At 39.1% G+C, this 22157-nt stretch overlaps 2 protein-coding genes across 8 annotated transcripts in view; one reads left to right on the forward strand and one right to left on the reverse strand.

Annotated features, from left to right (window-relative positions):
* Positions 1 to 22157, forward strand: part of AKAP7 (A-kinase anchoring protein 7) — a 93004-nt gene that overhangs the window by 33327 nt on the left and 37520 nt on the right. For 6 of the 7 annotated variants that reach the window (XR_012041485.1, XM_072855862.1, XM_072855860.1 and 3 more), the window contains exon 7: positions 7100 to 7244. Coding sequence is in view for 6 of the 7 variants with exons in the window: in XM_072855862.1 (XP_072711963.1) it covers positions 7100 to 7244 (145 nt within the window). In the remaining variant the exon portion in view is untranslated. Of the gene's footprint in view, positions 1 to 7099; positions 7245 to 9043; positions 9400 to 22157 lie in introns of those variants that run through there. The other variant, XM_072855865.1, reaches the window with a different exon arrangement.
* MSH5 (mutS homolog 5) lies at positions 82 to 2517 on the reverse strand. Its single transcript, XM_072857909.1, has one exon. It carries the CDS (start codon positions 2515 to 2517, stop codon positions 82 to 84), a length of 2436 nt encoding a protein of 811 aa, XP_072714010.1.

Here is a 22157-nt window from a genome sequence, read left to right on the forward strand (position 1 = left end):
AGTGATCATTCTTTAAATTACTAAACTCTCCTACTGAATATGGTAGATACCACATAATCTATGCTTTTACACATACCCCTGTTACAGGACTGAGGTTGCAGAAGGCAGCACCTCTTTATGCATGAACTCTTCTAAGTCCACATGGGGATCATCAAGGTCTAGGCGAAGAAACTTTTCCACAACAGACTTGCATTTTTCCATCCGATCTCCTTTTGAAGGATGATCGATACGTTTGATAGCTTTTCCATTGCGAATCAATTCTGACACTTCCACTCCTCTTTCAATAATTTTGGCTGGCATTCCTGCTAATGTAGCAATGTTGGCAGCATGACTAACAGTGGACATGCCCTGTTTGATCTGATAGAAAAATATCAACTCATCTCCATCTTGGTGCGTCTCCATGGTCAGGTACTCCAGAAGAGGTGTGTCAGGCAGGAGTTCTAGATGCATTAAACTGTGAAAATTAGTGGAGACAAAGACCTGCGGACACTGTGTTCCTTGACTGATCCAGTACCTCAGGACTGCAGCCAGAAGGGACAGGCCGTCCAGTGTGTTGGTCCCTTTACCAAACTCATCAATAAGTACCAAGGACCTCTCTGTGGCATTGTTTACTGCCTTGGCAACCTGATTAAGATCAATCATGAAAGTGGAGAGCCCTACAGAAACTGATTCCCTGCTGTGGATTCTTGTATAAATCCCATCAATTACTCCAATCTCTGCCTCTGCTGCAGGGACATAACTGCCAATTAGAGCCATGAATACTATAAGACCTACTTGCTTTAAGTAGACACTCTTTCCAGATGAGTTGGGCCCTGTGATGATCTTTATTCGTTTGGTAGCCTCGCCACTGTTCACAGGATTGGCCACAAAAGTCTTTGCACATAGTTCCATGAGTGGATGTCTTCCATCCTTGATGTGGAAGCCATGGCGGTGAGTAAAGCGTGGCCGGCAGTAGGCATTCTCCCGGGCCATCACTGCCAAAGCCAGTAGCACATCTAGGTGTGCAGTGTACTCAATCACGCTGTTAAGCACTTCAGACTTCTCCAAGATCTTTGTCTGCAGCTGGTGCATAATAAGTGTTTCCTGGTCTCTGATCTCACAGTGCAAGTCACCCAGCAGGCTGTCCAGCTCCTTAGTCCTAGCACTTCTATAGTGCAGTTTATCCTCTGACAAGAACATGAAGTCCAAGCCTTCAATTTCGAAGTCACTCTTGTCCACCATAGTTGGTAGCCGTGGAATGGAGAGAAGGAACCCAATCAAAGGAATGTAGATCACACAACAGGAGGGAATATGACTGTCCAAGGTCTCCAATTCTTTTCGTGCCACTTCTGTAAGGAAGTCTGACAGTCCCATCAGCTTTCGTTTCTTCTCATCAATGGTGGGGTCCACATTGGGTCTAACAGTGAAGCGGTTCTCTGAGATGCTGCCTTCAAAGTCCACCACTTTTCTGATTAGACTAGCAATGTAGTGCAGATCATCAGTGAAGACACGCGAAATAGTCTGAAAGAGTTCAATGGTCTTGGGCAGAGAACGACATGTGTCTCTAAGGCACACTGCACTGTACACTGTCTTATAGAGTGCTTGCCAGTCACTAACTTTTGTGTGGGAAAAAGTCATTCTCTTTAGAATAAGAGGCACATTTTTAATATTCTTGAGGCAACCTTGAAGAGTGAGGACTGTTTCATGGTTCTGGGCCAGCAGGAAGAAGTGGATAACATCTAGCCGTTTGTTCAGCTCTGTCAAGTTCCGAGTAGGTCGTGTGAGCCACAGCCTCAGCAGTTTTTCTCCCCATTTGCACCTGCAACGGTTTAAAATTCCATATAAACTGAATCCTTCTTTTAATCCACTGGACAGCTTGTACACAGAAGGATGGATATCACTTTTAAATATCTGCAGGACACAGTAAGTGTCTTGGTCCATATTCACAATATCTGACAGCACAAACTTTTTAAAGGCCAAAATAGGAACTGCAATACTGCTTTCTTCGAGCTCAACTCCAACCCTTCTCCTGTCTAGGAACTTAAGGAGTCCCCCTAGGGCTCGTATCATGAGTGGGCTCTCAAAAGGGATGATTGAGGACAAGTAGAGAATTTTCTCTGTTGCAGTCATATGAGATGGGATAAATGGAAATTGCCTAGATAGGATCCGTTGCTTGCTGACTTCTAGGCCAAAATCTATGTTAGGAAACAGGACAATTTCTGGTTTTCCTATATCTTTATCACCAGCAGTAGCTGTTAGGTTGGTCAGGAATTTGGCAATATTCTGGTCCTGTTTTGCACTGGTCACTATGCATTGAGGATTAACTTCCCCAATCACTTTATGCAGTAGATTGAGGTCTTCATTATCAGGTGTGTCAGGCATGAAGTAGACTGAGCAATCTTCTGTATCATAATAAGTAATTGCAAGCTGCCCTGCATACCACAAAACAGACATGTGTGTCTCTGAGCACTCTTGGTCCTCTTGTTCGGGCCCAAGGGGTGGTGGCAAGGCACAATTCATGGCTGATGTGGCACTCATTCTGTTGGAGAAATATATTTTTATTCACAACTCATCCAAAAAGTCCTGAGAAGTAACTGTAATTGACAACAGCAGGTTAACACGCATTCTTCCAACCCTGGAGAAACTAAGATGCTACCAGGAATTAAAGACAGATGTTACCTGTTCAAGTGAAAAGATGCAGCCAGTAACTACAGCCACCATCTTGCCTCCAAGCAAGGTGTGACTGAGCCAACTACCAGCAATGCTGGAATAGTTTTACAGTTTTTCTTTGTATCCTTTATTTTAGTAAGTATAGATGCATGCTGAAATACCCATAAACACAGTAATGTACCTGCACACGTACAAAATCATCCTCCCTCAGAGGTACGGGACACCCATGTGCAGCGACCACAGCTCCTGACAACAATGCAGCCACATAAACTGGTCATCATTTCAGGGACCTACCCCGCTATTTATGCAGCACCATCACATAGTAGCAGTTTCTATACGAGTACATAATGTACTGCTGCAGGGATCAACCATACCAAACAGTTTCCCCTACAGAGTCCACGGTTCCATCCCTTCCCAACCCCACTTCCAACCCTCTTGCACATCTCCCCCCTCTACTCACCCTCCTCACCCCAGACGGGCAGCTCGTCTCGGCTGCTGCGTCTCCTTGCAGCCCAAAAGTTTTATCTTGACCCCCCCTTCCCCTCCCTCTCCGGGCCGGTGCTCGGCGCTCCCCGCGCTCCGGCCTCCCCACGCTCAGGCCTCCCCCCCGCCGCGTCCTGTCAGGAAGGCGCCGCAGTGTGGCGCTGAGCCCCGGCTCCCCAGCCAGGCCGCGGCCGCCAGCCCGCCCCGCCCCTGCCGCGCGGCCGTTAGCCGCCGGTCGCCCCCCGCCGCCGGCGGCCCACAGCAGCCCCCTCCCGGCAGCAAGTCCCTGCCGTCATGCGGGGAATGGACCCTCAACCTCCCTTGCGGCCTCCCGGCTGAATGGGAGCACCCCTCTCCTCGGGACTCGAGCTCCTCCCGCCAGCCCCTGCCCCGTCCTCGGGAGCGGCTCGCTACATCCCTCCCCGGCCTCCTCGGAGCCCCGCGCTGAGGGGGAGGGAGAGGAGGCGGTTGGAAGAAGCCCCCTGAGCAGCCGGCCGGCTGAAGATGCCAAGCATCCGCTCCCACGTAGGATCTCCATGACCTGCCTCTGCACTGCCTGCCAGTGCTCCAGCGGGACCCATGGCTGTCCCTGCCCGCTGCCTGGGTCCCCACTGCTCGCTTCTTTCACCCGTTGCAGCTTCTGCAGCTTACTTAACGAGCTACTTCGAGCAACTGTAAATGAATCTTCATATGCAGCCCTTGCCTTTGGAGAGCTGGACGTGTGGTGCTGGGAGTTGGGCATTTTGGCTGTGGGGTCTGGTACATGGAAACTGATGTTGCTTGCGGGAGGGTGTTGGGCGCCTTGCTTTGCAGTTGTGCTAAGGCCTGTCACCCCTTGAGCCTTCCTGCCCTTGGTCCCACGAAGGGGCAAATGCTGCTTGGTCGCCTGCTGACAAGCAGCCATGGGGACTCCATGCAGCCGGAGGGTTTAACTGCAGGCTGGGGAAGGCAGGCTGCACCTTCCCTGCCTGCATACAGAGGAGGCACAGGCAGAGAGTTAAGAGACATGACAGGGCTACCAAATGCTGTCTCCTTGGTGCCCTGCCAGTTTTGCAAGAGCTCCACATGCAACGTCTCTCCAGGCCCATGTTACACAGCCATGTCCCTCCATGCATTACAGTGCTTCCTCAAGAGGCAGGTGTCTTCCTCCCCTTCCAGCACCAAATGCTTCAAAATGGCCTCTCAAGTATTCTTGTTTCTCACCCTCCCCCAATTATAGCATATCTCCATTATCAGCATCTATAACTTTCCCATGTGGTAACAACTCCTCTCTTTCATCTCTGCTGCTCCAGACCCTTTCAATTAAGAAATGAACCATGACCTTCCCATGCACCTGTGTTGTTTCATCCTTTCACGTCTCATTACAAACAGTGCTCCAGAAATTGCTCCAAGTTACTAAAAATATCATAGTTTTCCCATGGCTGCTTTTCCAAATATCTTTCAGTAGTGCATCACAAGCATAACTCAGTTCCTGAGTATTCAACATTTGATTCACACCTTAACAATCTCTTTGACAAGCAACATCCCAACCTCTTGTAAATGCTATTTTTTTATTGGAGCATGAAGTGGTGGGTTTGATCTTTTCCTCATTTTGTTCCATGAGTACTCAAGGCTTCACATTTTGACAAGTGTTCTCCTGGCTGAAAAGGTCTTTTTTTACTACTGATTGATGTCTAAATGTATTTCAAAGAACTGTCAGCCAAAAAACAAAGAATGATGATTTAATTTCAAAATAACGTTAGTACATAAGGACTAATCTAGCCATAGAATATCAAATTTTAAATAATGTCAGTGAGGCTGGAATAAATGTAAGACTTCCAAGGAGGTCGTGTACCCGAAATGAAAAGCATTCACCACTAGATGTCATCGTTTCAGAGATTAAGGAAATGGAAAGACACTTCTGACCTTCACTAAGTTAGACTTCAGGGGACCAAAAGTCTAATTTAGTAAAGGGGACCAAAAGTCTCTAAAATGGACTTCAGAGAACCAGATGTGCAGATACTTACTCAAGCAAAGTGCTTCTGAAGTCAATAATTTTGTACCTGAGTAAAAGCTCAGTAGACATACCAACACTGAGGCGTCTTGCATATAAGTCATTGTAAATGAAGCATCACAAGAAGTGCGTGAGTGTGATGCTCAGATGAACGGATATAGTGTAAGGGTGTGAGGAAGGAGACAGCGTCTTTCCCCTTTAGGGTGTCTGGCGAAGGACCTTTTCAGTGCAGAAGGGGATAATAAGAAAAGGAGGAAGCCCTAAACAACAGAAACCTGACCAACATAGGATAAGGGAGGCAGTAGCGAGAGCCAGAGCTGGACTGATAAGGGCATGTGGAGTGTGGGGATGTTTATTTCAGTAGGATTGTCTGGTCGAGGACCTTGTCAAATGGGATGGTAAGGGAAAGGGGGAAGTAATAAACAAAATATACAGAGACACAAACCTGTCAAACATAAAAGACAAAACCAAGAAACAAACCTCGTTGGTCACGCTAATTGGTGGGCTATCAAGAAACCTCAGGCAAGTCGGGACTCTGCAGCTGTTGGAGATGTAAAGCTGAGGGTCCATGGTGTTGGGGGGGTCGGTGGGACTGTGCAAATGGATGGGGAATGTGCAGGGGAAGGGGATGGGGAGGAACAAAGGAGGAGTGGACAGAATGGGGTGTAAAAGGGGCCAGTCCTGTGTAAAATGGGGCTGGTGGGTGCACTTGTCTGACCAAGCCGGTGTGCTGGGTGCTGGCTGCTGGGGGCAAATGTCTGTATCTTCCCCAAACCAGGTGTGTGTGTGAGGGGTGCGGGTTCACTACCAAAGCTCAAGCTGGACCAGCCGGCAAGTGGGGGACCTGTGGGGTGGGTAAGGCGGCCTGACATCTGGGCAGGGGTGCTGGGCGGACAGAGGGGCCGTGACGGTGCTTGGGGGATGCACAAATCTGAACCTGGAGAGAGTCACATGTGCACCTGCACTAGTGACTTTCTGGCTCTGCTGGGGGCTGTCCACACTTGTGTCTCATGTGAGCCATATATGTGGGTGCTGCTGAAGGCAGCGCCTTGTCTGTGGCAGCCTGTGTAGCTGGCTGTGTCCACGTCCTCTGAACATGTTTATGTGTCTCTGGGACGTGAAAGCAGCAGGTACATCCATCAGAGACCCTGGGTCCCTGGGGCACCGGGCTGGGCTCCAGCAGCCAGGCAGCAGGGAGCCCTGGGTTGGAGCTGCTGGAGGCAGTGGTGGCTCCTAACATCCCTTAGCATATAGTAACGATTTCTGAAAGCAAACAGCATTATTCTGAGGTAGATTGAAGGAGAAAATACTGACTTTCTACCGAGAAATATGAAAATATGATGGAATGAGGAGCCCTAAACTCTTAAAATAACTACTGAAATGAGGTTTGCTGAAAACAGCCTAATAGAATATTTATGTTCCACTTCATATGTGCAAAACTACATAATGATACTGATATTATAAATCACTGTAAGTTTTTTAGATTTGCTGAGATTGTGTGTATTTAACAAGCCTAGTACTTGTTAAATACAACCACATTTTCCTGTTTGGTGATTTTAAAGACCCAGAAAACTGCCCTTGACAAACATTTGAGATTCTTCCTTGTAGTAGCATGCGCAGTGATGACAGCAAGAATAATTTCCAGTTGTATGTTCCATGAAGACTGTTGCAAATCATTGGAAGTTAAAGCAGTTGTAGCATTGTGTATGTTGATTTGTTTCCTACAGGACTGAAGAGTGAGGGGTAGAAAGGAGGTGTAATGACACTTTCATTTCCTTGTTTAAGTTCTGTAGCAGACAGTGCTTAACTAAAACAGAAGATCTGGCACATTTTTGTTTCAGTATTCTTTTTGCATCTTGAAGTAGTTTTTCATCCTAACTATACCGCTGGTTAAAATGAAAACTATAAGAATTAAATATGAAAAGTCAGTCTTCTAGTAGAATGTCTAATGGAATTTTATGTTGCTATCTGAAGGTGAAAAAAATTGACTCAAGCCTGTATGAAGATTTTAAAAGCCATTATTTTGGAGATGAAATCCTGCACCGCCTAGATCTTTGCTCCATGTTGAAAAAAAAGCAACCGAATGGTTACTACTACTGTGAGTCCTCTATTGTTTTTGGTAAGTACATTTTCATTTTCTTCTTATATCAATTGTATCTATAAGTTATATGCCTGAAAAGCCATTTTTTCTGCAGTGTACGTTAGGCGATTCTTGTAATAATATCCACGGAATTTGACAGAAGTCTGTCCTTTAATCCTGGCTCTCCAGGAACACTGTGCAGTGCTTCTTGCTGACGGCTAAAGTTTATGTGCAGCAATCCGTCCCCAGAGTCCAGTTCCATTTCTCATCCTAAAATGCGTGTTTAGGACAAGTGAGTTGTATCACTCTCCAGAGCTGCTTATCTCTCTGTTGACTATAAAGACAGCCTGTGTGACTAAGTTAGATTAGATGCAGTAATTATAGATGATTAAAGCTAGGCGACATGTCTCTGGTTTGGCAGAGATGTGACCTTACTTGGACTATATTCATACACAGAGAGAATTTCAGTGGTACAACAGATTTCATAATAACTGTTCAGAATACCATCAAGACTTTAAACATTGTACAGACACCTTGCCTAGATCATTACAATGCTAGAAATCACAGTTGTGTCCGCCTGCTTTATCTGAACAGAAGCTTCACATCCCTATGATTAATATTCTAGGCCTGTCTTCTAATTTCTGCCACAAGTCGTGTGTAACTGGAACTTCAGGTGGTACACATGGAAGGTCTGTGGACTGAGAGACTATGGGATAATGGCTTGTACAGTAAAACTCTCTGTGATGGTTAGTTCCCAGTAGCTGATAGTGGATCTCAGGGCTGCTATTAGTCATATAAAGAACATGAGTTAAAACACTCTGAGTCGAATAACTAGAGAATGTTGAGGATTTTTTCTTAAATGCAGTCACCCTTTTAAGTCTAGGAGTATATTGTGTGATGTGTTGGGAATATCTTTAAAAATACCATTCCTGCACCTGCAGATATTTAGGAAATCAAATGACATATGAAGACGGTCAAGTAGTAATACAGCAAAATACAAAGTTTTTTATATTAATTGTTTTTTTCACCTGTCTTAATTAGGCTGATTCTTTATAGATGTCATGTTAGAGGTGAGTCTCAAAAGACAGGTTTATGGCAGGGAACAGGTCATTGTCTTTGAAGGTCAGTTTATGTTTGTTCTTCTGTGTACTGGTACAGCTTGGGTTTTATGTTTTTGGGATATTTTTTTTTTTCTGCAGTCATGTCAAAGGTTGAATGTAGTGGTGTTGGAAGACATGGGATACTGAAATTCATACCAAAAGTTAATGTGAAACTTGAAACGTCTTTTTTCTTTAGAAATGGAATTTTAGAAATAGAGCAAAACTCTATTTGGCATGTTGTCAATGAGCAATAGCTCCATCCCAACAAGAATATGGACAGTCTTAATAAATCTTAATAAAGCAAAGTCTTAACTTTGACCTACTTAAGGAAAACAGAACATCTGTTCTTGTACGGATCCTTTAATAATAGGAAAGAAATAAGAAAAATCTTTTACAAGGAGCCTCAACAATAAAATGCTTACTTAAAGACTCTGATAAATTTGTTCTCATATACCTTGCAACATTTTCCAGATTTCTGGTAATAAGCAGAAAAAAAAAATAAAAATAAAAAAAAATTGTCCAGGAATCATTCCAACAAGCAAATTATTCAGTGGATCTAACATTTCCCACTCCAAAGCATACTAGCCTTAGTAATGAAAATACTCATGACCAAGGAATGATCATAGCCTCAGAAAGAAAGGACAAAACATGCAATATCAGGGAAATCTTCCAAGACCATTGCCATCCCAACTAGCTGAATAGAAACATCTTCACTGTAATCTTTTCTCATGTGGACAGTTTTAAAGGAAAGCCCTGTCTTCATCCTTAAGTAATGAGGAATCTCAAAAAGATGAAAACTTCTATTTGTTATGAAGATACATCCTTAAGGACTAAGAAATCTCAAAAAGGTGAAAACTTCTGTTTGTTATGAAGATTCGTTGTTAAGGACTAAGAAATCTCAGGAAGATGAAGACTTTATGAAGGTACTGTGTCCATCCCCAAATTCTGCAAAACCTTTAAAGGTATGGTGAGCATAAAACAAAAGGAAAACTTCTGATCCAGGCACCTCTTCTACTTGAGCTAATTTTGATGGAAAGATCTAACTTTCAAAGGCTTATAATTGACAGAAATACATGTGAATAATGCATTATACTCCATTTTTCCTAAGCACATATTGTTTTTTTCATCATCATAGAAACTATGCCTTCTTAATAGGCAGGTTATACCTGATGCTTCATCTGCTGTTTTTCAGCTGCTTTTCAAGATCTGGATTGTTTCATTCTTAATGCTATCAAAACTAACACTGTGTTGGAGACAAAGGGTGTTCATGAACAGTTAGTACTACTTCTACATTCCTCTTGTTTGGACCAGCTTTACATAAATACAGCTATTAAAAGTTAGTGCTGGTTCCAGGACTCCGTGTAGGGCTTTGGTGGCAACTTGGTTTCTGCCTTGTGGTAACCTGTTTCCCTATGCTGCAGCATTGCTGGCGGAAGTGCTCACTGGTCTTGAGAACTGTTTTGAGGACTTATGATTAAATACTTATACCATACTTTAAACATGTCAGGTACTTTGCAAATGCTAAATCTTATTTCCTGTTCAGTGTTTTTGTTTGCACTTAGGGCTTTATTTAGCTTAGGTGGACTGTTACAAAACAAAAGTGGTACAGAGGAAGAAAAAGCGTAGGATGTCTGTTTCAATTAGTAACAACACTATTGCAAAATCCAGACCAGTCAAAATTAAAGTGAGATATATTTATACATATCTATCAATCAGTCTATCTATCTAAATATATCATATTTATTACCTTGTGTTATGCATATCTTATAGTTATGTTTATATCTGTGTATATAACTATATATCTAATGTCTTCTGTACATGTTTGTACATTCAAATATGTATTTATGTGCATCCAAATGGTTAGAGAAATAGAAATTACAAGATTATTTAACATGCTATAAAATTTTTCATTTGGGTGAAATTGAGGCTCCACTATTCACGAATATACTTCAGAATATTTTGGAATATGTATCTGATTAAGGAATTTAGTAAATAACTCATTACAAATAAAAGCTGTTTAGTAGTCTATTTGGTAGATATTGACAGTGATTTTTCAAAACATTTGTTTAAAACTCTCTTCTTGAACTTGTCTTGTTACTGACATCTCAGAATGCTAAAATGAGACAGTCAGTCTTTCAGCTGTCTTTTGAATATGAGTCCCATTAAATGGTTTATAACAGCAGTCAATCAACGGGTATTCAAAGCAAGAATCAGATGCTTGTTTGGCTTTAACTCAATGCTGGTGTGACAATGCGTAAAGAATTTATGGGAAGTATTGTTTTCACAGTCCGAACAGAATTCTCCTCTGAATTATTTTTACATGAGTACTACATCTGTCTTTCTCTAGCCATGGTATTTGAATGGATGTTCTTCACTGATACCACATTAAGAAAGTGTAGTATTATTATCCCCACTTTTTTCAGTCCTATATGGACATAGATGCATCCTGCCAAAACCCATATATTTAGTTTTTCTAGTTTTGTACATGTTAATATCTATTTATCTAAAGCCAATAGGAGAAGGAAAACAGCTATATTGGAACAGCTATAAGTCATTAAATGACTTATTTTTTAATTTCAGAGAAGAAACTATATTTTAATGAATTTTGAAAAACTAATTTAAAGTGTTTTAAAATGTTATTCGAATAGGGTTTTTAGTAACTATATGTAGCTAGGATATTAAACACAGGAGGGAGTTAATGCAGTTCTATTAATACATCAGAAATAGTGAAATTTGAAAATTACTTAATACAGACAAAACACTGTATCTAGCTCTAGTTCTTTCTACGTGTATGTGTACTCAAGCATCTTCTTTCCTTGAAGTGCACAGAAAATACAAAAACAGTATCTACTTTTTGTTGCCTAGAGTTCGGGCCAGACTTGAGTGTTATGCATCTAATAAGATGAAAAGATTTAAAAAGGGATCAGAACTAATGTTAGAAACAGAAATCCATACGCAACAAAGAATTGCATACTACCATAGCTAATAAGTGCCACAACACATATCAGCTTGGTAGCTGTGCATTTTATAAACATGTTTAAAAATATGGGAAGCATAAAAGCTTGATATGAATAAAAGCAGCGGTGAAACACCTGCTGAGCTGCAGCAATATGCACAGCAGGTAAACAGGTTTTGACAATATGTTACAGAGCAGCATCCAGTATCTTCAGTAGAGCCTACCAACATCTGCACCAGATTTCTCTGCATGTGCAAGGGTATGTATTCAGGATCTAAAATTTGATGTGACAGTGACAATAATGTTGGAGCTTCATCCTCAAAGTAGAGTTCAGTGTATTCTTTAACGCAAATAAAACAGCAAGGCAACAAAGTGTCTTTCTTCAGAGCACCCACCTCATGGCAGCTGTTGTGTGTTACCTCAAATCCCAAAGACCAGTGAATGCTGGAATAAGTTGAGCTTCTCAATATATACTCCTTCACCTGAATGATTGGTCAGTTCTTTATATCATGGTGAAGTTCAATAGTGATGAAGTTCATGGTGAAGTTCATGGTGAAGTTCATGGTGATGTTCAGTAGACCCTCTGACCATCAAAGGGAGCATTACGTAAATCTTCTTACGTTAAATATGCCTTTAGCATTAAGTATCTCAAATACTTTCAGGATCCGTTCATGAAGATTTTTCTAGACTTGTGTCAAAGAAAATTTGTTTATAGTAATATAATGTAAAATGACATTACATACACATTAAAGAAAGTTATAACATGCCAAGCTGTATTCGGCCTGTAAACTGTGATAAGGTTCTCCTGAGTGGCTAGTAAGGAGAAGTTTATATATGAGACTTCCCCTGTGCTATCTCTGAGGTAGAGAAACTTCAAGAAGTCTGTTCCTTGGTGGAAACCACTCAGCAGGTTACTCTGACTTTCCGCACAGCCAGAACTCATATATCTGGAATGTGTGCCAAGTTGGAGGTTAAAGTGCTATTACAGTTCCCCTTAACCCTTGCAATCTAGCAGTAGCAATATGGAAATTGGAATATCAGACTACAAACATCTATTTTATCTGCATAAAAGCGTAATAATATGGTAAAAGGTAATGCTCCTTGCTGCTCAAATAATACCTCAGATGCCTTTTTAAGTAGCAGAACATTGGTGGATCAATTTACATTTCAATGAAACTATGTACAAGTTTGGTGTCCAGTCTGACCTTGTCATCAAAGTACCTTCTTGCAGTCTCTCTGAAATGGGAGACACCTACAGAAAGTCATTCATCCCATTCTAAAATGTGTGTGTAAGACAGGCAAGATCTAAGAGGTGTCTAAGGCAAGATGTGAGTCTAAGATATGCTACTTGAACAGTTGCTAATATTTGCTAATTAGCTTGCTTGTTTATTTGATATATGTATGTATAAAGATACAATTTTTCAACTAAATGACAAAAAGATGCATTATACTTGCAAGCTTCACGTGTCTGAGGGAGATCAATAACATTATGAACAGAACACGTTACAAACAAAATTTATTCTTGCAGATTGCTGCTGTTAGGCTAGTTGAATCATTTAAGTAAATTTTTAGTTACTTAAAACTTTCATAACCTTGAGTTAGGATTTAGTGGTGCAGTTTATGCTTCCACATTACATTTTACAATGTTAGCCAGGCAGCTGCTCAACACCCGTGTCTCAAACAAAAACCAAGATGCTCCTCGTGGTACCTTGTATAACAGCTCTCCAGACTGAAGATAAGTTTATCAGCAATAGCTTTTGGGGATACCCACCAAGAAGAAAGAATCAGAAGAAAGAAGAACGGAAGAAAAGACTCATCTGTACCTGAAACAGAAAATAGATATGATAACGTCATTTTATGAACTCAAAATAATACTGAGAAGAAATAGAAGACTGAAAATAAGAAAACTGGAAACCACTGGGTAGTTGGGTAGATTGTCAACATCCCTCAGTTTGCTCTTTTTAAAAAATGCACTTACAGTGTCAAGCAAAAAATACAGTAATATTTCACCTTCATCATCAAGGAAGAAGAGGGTTCAAATACAGTCTACAATATGAAGTTTGCCCAGTTTGTCTGAAATCTTTTTAAAGTGGCACTGGCTTAAATGAAGAGAAAGACTGCCATTTGCCTCCTTTAGATACTCGCCTGCTTTTCTGTCTACAGATGGTTTGACCTAACTGTGACTGATTTTATTCATACAGCAATTAAACATTTTCTCACATTGGAAACAGCAATGGCAACCAAGTAAATGCTGTTTTGATTGTCCAGCTTCTACATCCTCCAAAATTACACATATCATGTGTTTCTTTTACTTGTTTCTTTTACTGTAAAAGAAACTGTGTTTCTTTTACATGGTTTCTTTTACTCTCCTTCTTACTCACGTGACAGTGAATCACTTCTTCTAAAATAATGAAGCATTCTTTGATTTTATCTGTTACCTGTCCTTCTTCTTTTTCTATAATTTCAAAATACCCCTAGGTCTGTTTCTTTCACTCCTTAATTTTTCTTTCCTTGATAGTCTGTTTATAGGCTAGCTTCTGCCTTCTCTACTCTATGAGGTTGTGAGTAACCGCTCTTGAGTTTCTTGCATATCTGTGGCACTCTTCCTAAATTTTAATTAATAATATGGCAGTCATACTGCTTTTGGATAAAAATGTCTTGGGCAGCTTCCCAGGGGCTATTTCTTAACATTTGAAATTAGTAATTAATTCACTGTTTGTGATGAGTTTATCCACAGCTGCTGCATTTTGTGCATGCAGTATGCTAAATAACTCTTTGCCTACATAAAAAGCAACAGGTATTGTGTACTAATCGGTAAAGTCTTTCCCTAAAGCACTATTTCTTAGCAGAGTCATGTGGTAGAATATTGACTTATGAAAATGATTCTTTTAAACATGGCAGAGAAACACACACACTTTAGTTAATAACCTAGAAGCCAGGGTCTTCGTGGGCAGTGACTAGAAAGTGGCAATCCAGTGGTTTCTTACACACATCAAATATTTTCTATTCACTACTGGGAAAGAGTGGTGGTCCCCTATTGATTCCTTTTCGCTAATCTTACGTTAAAACTTGATGGATGTTCTCTTTAGCTCTAGTGCATATCTCATCTTGTATTGCTACATTGGGCAGTTTCTTCTGTGTTTGGTAATTTTCTGCTATTGAAACATTGACCATTAGTATAGCAGTTTTCACAATGAGATAGCATTTTTGTATTAATTTTGTAATACCAGTTATAACTTAAAAGCTATATTGATAGATTCTGTGTGTGGTTAAGGAGGAGAACAAGATGATTGAGAGGGAAATAACCAATGGAAATATGGTTTGAAAGTGGAAATTTTAATTTCAGAATATTTTTTTTTTGAGGGCAAATTCTAATGTCCCTGACTTTGAGCTTTAATGTTGGCAAATGTGTAACAAACTTTTCATTAGAAAGTGACAGGGAGCTTTAAAGACAGGAACATGTTTAGTATTCAATCATGTGTCTCCTAAAACTGAAAGTAAGTAAAACCTTCTCATCATTTTCCGTGATTCTGTGGTTTGTGATTCTGTGATTATGAGGTATGTAGTATTTGCTTTATTGTATGGGGTAATTTTTGCAATTTTCTTTAAAAAATACCATAATGTAATTCTGTTCTAAAGGCTATTGACCTTTTATTTTTCAACAAAAAGGTGTTTGAAGTAATGATGTGTTTTCATGCCAGAGCTGTTACCAGTAATTGAACATAAGTGAAAATAAGATTTTCTACAGATGACACTCAAAAATATGTGCAGACAATGGGATAAAACTGATGAAGTAAATCTGACAAAAGCATATTAGACATCAGTAAGAATGTGGTTCATGACTGAAAATTTAGTTGAGTATATAAAAAAGGCAGAATTGATTTTTCACAACATAACATAGTATGCTATAAAATAAAGTGCAATTTAATAAAGTCCAGCAGCTTTTTTGTATCTTAAGTATTTCTGCTTTAAAGACATTTTTCCTCAAGCAGACTTTGGTGTCCAAACAACTGATTTATTCCTAAATTTAATATACTAAAAATACATTGAAAATATGTACAACATTAATTTCAAGATATGTTAATTGCAGAAAGTAAACAGACCACCTAGGAGGTGAGGAGTAAGTTATATATCTAATATTCTTTCACTGAATAGATCAGTAAAAGATAATTACTTTTTATTCTTAAAATTTTCCTAGCTAGGATCTTGCTTTGTTGATATGTATTTATTGTATAGTCTTAACATCAAACAGAAGGTATGTTTGGTTTACCATAATTGAATTAAGCGCTTCTGCAGTTCCTGTGAGGAGTGTTTTTCAGTAGTTCAAAGGACATGGAATGAAAGGAAAACCAGTTTTCCATTGTTCGAATGTCACCATTTTTCAGCTGTTGATGGTTAGTGCAGACCTGAAGAGCTTATCCAGCGTGTTGCATGTTTACACAGAGAGAGTCTACTAAGCTTCCTACCTAATCCCTGTGAGGTATTCTAAAATAAGACGTAGTTGCAGATCAGTAGAGATCAGTACTTCAGGAGTAATACAAACACTGACATAAAAATTTAGTTGTTGAGGAAAAGGACTTTGTTTTGCTTAATACCACAACTTAGGTTTCTCTTTCAGAACAGTACTCAGCAATGAATAGAAACAGGTGATAATTTAATTTCCAGTAGTTTTCTAATTCTAGACTGTACATAAATATTTTTGAAGCCCCTAATATTTGTAAAAGTAGTTTCTTTTCAGTGTAAATAATTTCAAGATAAAATGTGACAGATTTAAAGAAGCATTGTTAATGTGGCATATAGTATCATTTCTTGTTGCCTAGAAAGCAGCAACAGACTGTTTCTTATGGAAGCGGTAGAATGCAGGAGGAAGATCACATCAACCACAAGCTAAAACATGCCATTATTGTCTTAACAGTAGTCTGGCAAATTACTTGAAGTTTTAATCTGTTCTCAGACACATCAGAAAGGGCCATCACAGTACCTTCTGAATGGATAGTATGCGATCTTCTGTTTTTCAAAAGATCAAACATTTATGATCTGAATTAATATTTAATGACAGGAGAGAAATCTGAAACACCTCTCTGTTTACAGGACAGTTACACAGATCTGTTGGGTATGAACGCTTGGAGCGTGTCACTCATGCAGTATAGTGAAGGATGTATGAGTCTGCATGTGGGCCCTTATTTGTCAGCCATCCAGCTGTGGACAGTCCAGCATTGGGCTTAATTCCCCTGCCCCATAGCTTGAAAATTTACCAGAGGACATGGGTTAGAATAGAACCACTGTAGGCAGAATGGTGCCAAAACCTTGCCATTTACAGCCAGTAATAAATGGCTGAGCAATGTGTAAGAAATAACTTTTTTACGTTGCCTTTCATGCTATGTGAACTTTCCTCCACTGTTCCATTGCAAGATTAAATGTGTTAACCACTCATGACATAAGCTATCTGATATTACTTTAGTGGTTTAAGGTCCCCCACTTGCTTGTGCTGTGGAACAGACAAGGAGTACTCAGGATCAGCTAGAGATGACTGCTTAACGAAGATGCTTTTCCTGCTTTGCAAGTGTTGGCTGCCATCTCTAGGCTGATACTATAGTGTTTAACTATGTACTTATTTCTACACAAGCATCTGTAGGTCAGGAGACTTATGTGGCCCAAGCTGTGATAGCAGACGTAGGTCAAACATGCATACATAGTCATACTTGTTAGACATACTTACAGACACCTGAAGTTAGGCTTCCAATTTTTAAGTTTCTAAACATGTCTACACTGTATTTTCTGAGTCAGTGTGGATTCACACCACTTGCATTCTAAGCAGGTATCTGGGTGCGTGTGGTTGGCACAGTGCTGAGCTTGGCAGCTTGAGTTGGCACCACAGATTCTGTTCACCTGGATTTGGGTCAGCTATGAGTATGGGAAGAGTGAGCTCCTCTTGTCCTCTCTAGACTGCATGGTTTTACTTTATGTAAATAGCTTGATTTCTGAAGTGCTGAGACACTACAGTCGACCCTTTGGCATATACTTTTAAAAACCTCTGCTGTAACTTCATGTTTTGCAAAGAGCAGATTTGTCTTAAAGAATTCTGAGTAACCATCCACAGCCTACGGATTACAGCAGAAAGTAATTGCTGACTGAAGAATGTTTAAAAAACCTTTTGCCTTTGAAATCACTTATTTAGGGAAACAGTGAAAATGCCACAATTGCATTTTAATACCTAGGCACGGTTTCCATAGCTTGTTTATTTTTTTAAAATGTTTAAGTTGTTTTGAATCAGAAACCCCGGATACTGAACTTTATTGCTTTACTCAAGAGAACAAACAAAAGGCTTTCTTACACATAAAACTGTTCCTAATTAAATACACTTGGAAACTGGGTCAAGCTGAACAGGAACAAAGCATTCTTATTCCAAAATAAAAGCGTTCACGTATGGAATTATTCAGAAACAGCTCTTAGTACTTTAAAATTCCCAGCCAGTGTTAATCTGTCTTATCTTTCAAATGCAGGCAAGCCCTATATTTTTCCTTCCCCATTCCTATCTATCGTATTGCAAACACAAAACACATTGGATGTTAAAGATTTGTATCACTTGATGAGAATGTTATACAACCTTTGGCAGAAGAGGAGACTTGTTAATGTATCTTTAATATTAGAAATGTTATTTTCACATGAAAGCAAGTAAAAGCAATCATTATTTTACATGGCAAATTTACCTACTTATGGATGTACTCTTTTAGAAGCATATGTTGAATTATTTGTGATCTTTATTATCGGTGAATTCCGTTTTCTATACATTATAATTTCCTTTCCTGACATATTACCCAAAATGTAGAGATGCTAATCTCCAAATATCTCAATTACCATCCATAACCTGGATTAGCTATTACCTCAGTCATTTACACCTTCAACTGTCTTGCAGTTATCTAGTTATCTAGTTATCTCATCAGAGCTTCTCATATATATTTTTTATTTTCAGAAATATACAGAACATCTGGTTTATCTTTCTTCATAATTCATTACCTGGATTGGTTTGAATGTACTTAGTGGTTATTTATATTCTTGGGGATAGCTTTTCTTAATTTTGAAGAACACAAAACACATGAAAGCATACTGGTTCTCCAAATGAGTTTAAAATATAGTACAATTCTTTCTATGTAGGCATAACAAACACGTATTTCAAAGTAAACCTAAATCCGTAATTTGAAATACAGATGTGTAAATCCTAATGCCTTAGTTATTTTTAAACTATTGTAAATAATTTCCTGATAATTTTTACTGCTTCTCTGTATCATGGGGCCTTTTTTGGCTTATATTACCGATTTTCACCATGATGCTGTAATTATTCAGGTTGCTTATTAGGAACAAGAGCTAAGAGGTTTTAAAAATTTAGTTCTTTCTGATTGTTTATCTGCCCTTTCAATTTTAAACTCTCCAATCACTTTCAGTCCTTTTCTTCACTTCTTTCTCAGTTTGGGACTTCAGTGCTACAGGGCCAGCAGTGGTGAGGCTTACATAATGAAATTCTAAGGAAAAGAACATTATTTGGGGAGAATACTGCTCTGTGGTAGGGTAGATTTAAAGGTAAGAATTATACAATAGAGTGCAATAGTTAGGTACAAAATATTTTTGACTATTTGAATATTTTTGAGCTTCTACTTAGTATTCTTCCTGTCTAGACTCTAGATGAGTTGCAATGCTCAGACGCATGGAATTAGGCAGCTGCATATATTTAATAAGTTTGTCCTTTGTCGCGGTAGCTATTCTGACTATTTCTTTTTTATTTGAACACTTTTGTCTTTATTGGTTTATTTAATTTAATGGAAGAATCTGTAAGGGGTCGCATTCTGTCACATGTATACATTTTTTCAAGGCAAATTTACATTTGTGCAAATTCAAATGTAATGGTCCATCAGTGCAATTATATTAATAACTTTGTGCTATTAGTGCAATTGTAGTATGAATTCTCTCTACAGACTCTCTCTTAAGGGCTGTTTTCCAAACAGATTTTGGTCCACAGTCCTGGTCCACAGTCTTTTGTGTCATGAAATATAACACATGGACTGAATGTATGTTATCTATCTGACTGAAAAGTGCATTTGATAGGTGTATTATGTTGACAAGCCCTGCTGTTTTGTATTAAAGGAGGGGTTTGTTACATGTCTTTCTGTATAAACAAAATTTATAAGTCAAAGGAAGATTTTAGGTGAATATCTTTTGTAGGAATTTGGCCACAGAATGAGATGCCTCAATTTCCAATTGTGTGCGCAGAGTCCAGTATCTCAGAGCAGAGTCAAGAAATTGCAGGCTGAACTGAGTGCTCTATTGAACAAACCAGTGGGAAACACCCAACAAAGAACTGTGTCAACACCTCTCTGTCTTTCTTTGATTTTTGAGTTAGGCATCTCACCCTACTGGGATCCAAAGCCCAGTATCCTCTGATGATGATACACAGGTACTTAAATCAGGTTTCACTTTTCTTATTCTAAAGAGAAAATACTTATTACATATATGGTTTGCTTATAATTCCCACTCAAATTGGACATCAGTGCTTTTTTCTTCCCCCAGCTTGGGGGAATTCAATCCCCCAAAGGCTGGAAAAGCCACAACCAGCAGCTTAGCATGGAAGCTGAATGATGCACCTCCTCTTCAAGGAGCTTCTCCAGAGGAGCAAAGAATTCAGAGCTCATAGGGCCAAAGAATGAGCCCCTCCTGCCCCAAGTCAGACTCTGTAATCCTGTGACTATTTCTTGGAGTGTCTAGTCATATGGAGGTCACAGCCACAATGTTAAAAAGCCCACTGGACTCTTAACTTGGGGCCTATTTAGTAAAGGGAGTGTCCATTTTCTGGATCCTAAGCAGGTGGAGCCCAGGCTGTGCGAACTGAGACAGTTCTGAACATGACTGCTTCTACTGCTGGGAAATAGGAGAATATCTGTTTTTTATTCAGTTTTCGGATGCAGCCACATCACTCCTGTCTAAATGCTCTATTTGGTGCTTGTCTTTTTTTGGTATTCATTAGAGACAAATTATCAGTATATAGGGTTGATACATACATATATATATAGATGTCTCTGTGTGTTTGTGTTTGCCTGTTTGAGTATCTGTACATGCATGCATGTCTACATAGCATAACTCCTGGTATTTACTTTACTGTGAGGTAATGCAAAACATTCCTTTTAAGCAGCTCTTGCTGGAAACCTTTTAATCAGTTTAGCCACAGAAGTGGGTGGTGTTCACATGGAGGAGGTTAAGAAAAAGCACACCAGAAAAGCATTGAATAAATGTAGTTTTGAACAGCCTTTGACTATGAGACTCACATGGTACCTTGACATATATCAAAGCTGCTTCCTACCAGTTGCACAGTACGTTCCCCATGATAGGCTTTGGACTGAGTACAGCCCAGATGTTTGTTTTCACATATATTGTTAGTACATGATTCATTGAAATGTTCTTTTTCTTTGGAAACAGTTTGGAGAGTCTCATACACTGACATGTTTATGAATGTCCATTTAAAGGAGCATCTTTTTTGATTGTTGCATGTTGTTGTTATCTTTTGTATGTGAACTCATTTTCCAAGCTACCCTATGTTTTCCATTTGTACGTAAAAGCTTCGTTAGCACTTAAATAAAAAGTTCATGTTTAACATTGTAATTAAAATAAATAGATAAATCCTATTTTATCAATTAGTATAAAACAACAATTTAAAAATGAGAGCAGATACTGAAGGTGTAACCAGTCATTTCTCTTATCTCCAAAACATATTTATCATTGCTAAGGATGAAAACTAATGTCTTTCTCCCTTCCCTAGGAGGGAAATGCAGTTGTAGTTTGTACAATACACAGAAATTTTATGGAAATAAACAGAATGCAGAGCAAACAAAGGAAATAATTTTACTTCTTTTAAAGCCTGTTTATACATCAGTACATTTTGTAATGAAATATTTTTCAATACATTGAGGAAGGGAGAAAGAATTTGTTATTTCACCTTTCTGACAGCAAATGCAGAATCACATTCCCTTTTTTTGACCTTTATAAATATCATTGTGTCTTTGGAGTAAAGAAATATGTAGGAATGCCCACTCTGTTACTTATGTCGTACTCAGTTAATATTGGCATCTCAGTCAAAGCTCCCAATTCTTGAATTCCTTTTTGAGAATGAAAATATTTTTCTCAAAATGATATAATCTTTGTACAAATAGAATAGGTGTTCATATATGAAACTAAAATTCCAGAACACACTTCCCTCATAGTTATAAATCTTAAAAACTGAGACTGAAAGACAATAAGCATGTTTCTAGATGAAGATACAAGGAAGTTTTCTAGGTGTAGTGCTAGCTGATTTTTTTTGAGAACTTTCCAGTAAATCACTCCTAGTTGTTAGCTCGCTTTTGACTCCATAGATTTCCAGAAGGACATTCAGATTATGCACTTTCAGTGTTACCAACTTAATATTAAATAGATATCACTTCTACATCTTTTTGTAGAAATGTGATAGAAAATAGTAACCCACAAGCTTTGCTTCACTTGTTCTGACTTTACTTTTTACTTCATCCAGGTATACATAACATTCAGATTAATTGTGGTCAATACTCTTATACATAACGACTTACAAAATAACTTACTGATTTGAGTTTATTTGAAAATGCATGTATTTTAATTTTAAATCTGTAAGTGAATTCTGTTAAAGTTTCAGTCTCTTAGGTAAATAGTATAATTAGATTTACATTATTTTAATGAACTCTCATATTTTATCTCATCTCTAATTGGAGGCCAATGGAAAACTGGCAGAACTATTTGTTTAAATCAATATTAAAATTAGGAGGCTGTTGATCTGTAGCAGAGGAATGGCTGGGTTCCAGCAGAAGTTTCTGATAACATTGGGGAAGGACAGAATTTTTG

The sequence above is a fragment of the Ciconia boyciana genome, chromosome 3 (genome assembly GCF_034638445.1).
Source record: "Ciconia boyciana chromosome 3, ASM3463844v1, whole genome shotgun sequence".
Taxonomy (NCBI): domain Eukaryota; kingdom Metazoa; phylum Chordata; class Aves; order Ciconiiformes; family Ciconiidae; genus Ciconia; species Ciconia boyciana.

Coding starts and splice junctions, on each gene's coding strand:
- MSH5 (XM_072857909.1), bottom strand. CDS start 2,517: ATGAGTGCCACATCAGCCATGAATTGTGCCTTGCCACCACCCCTTGGG.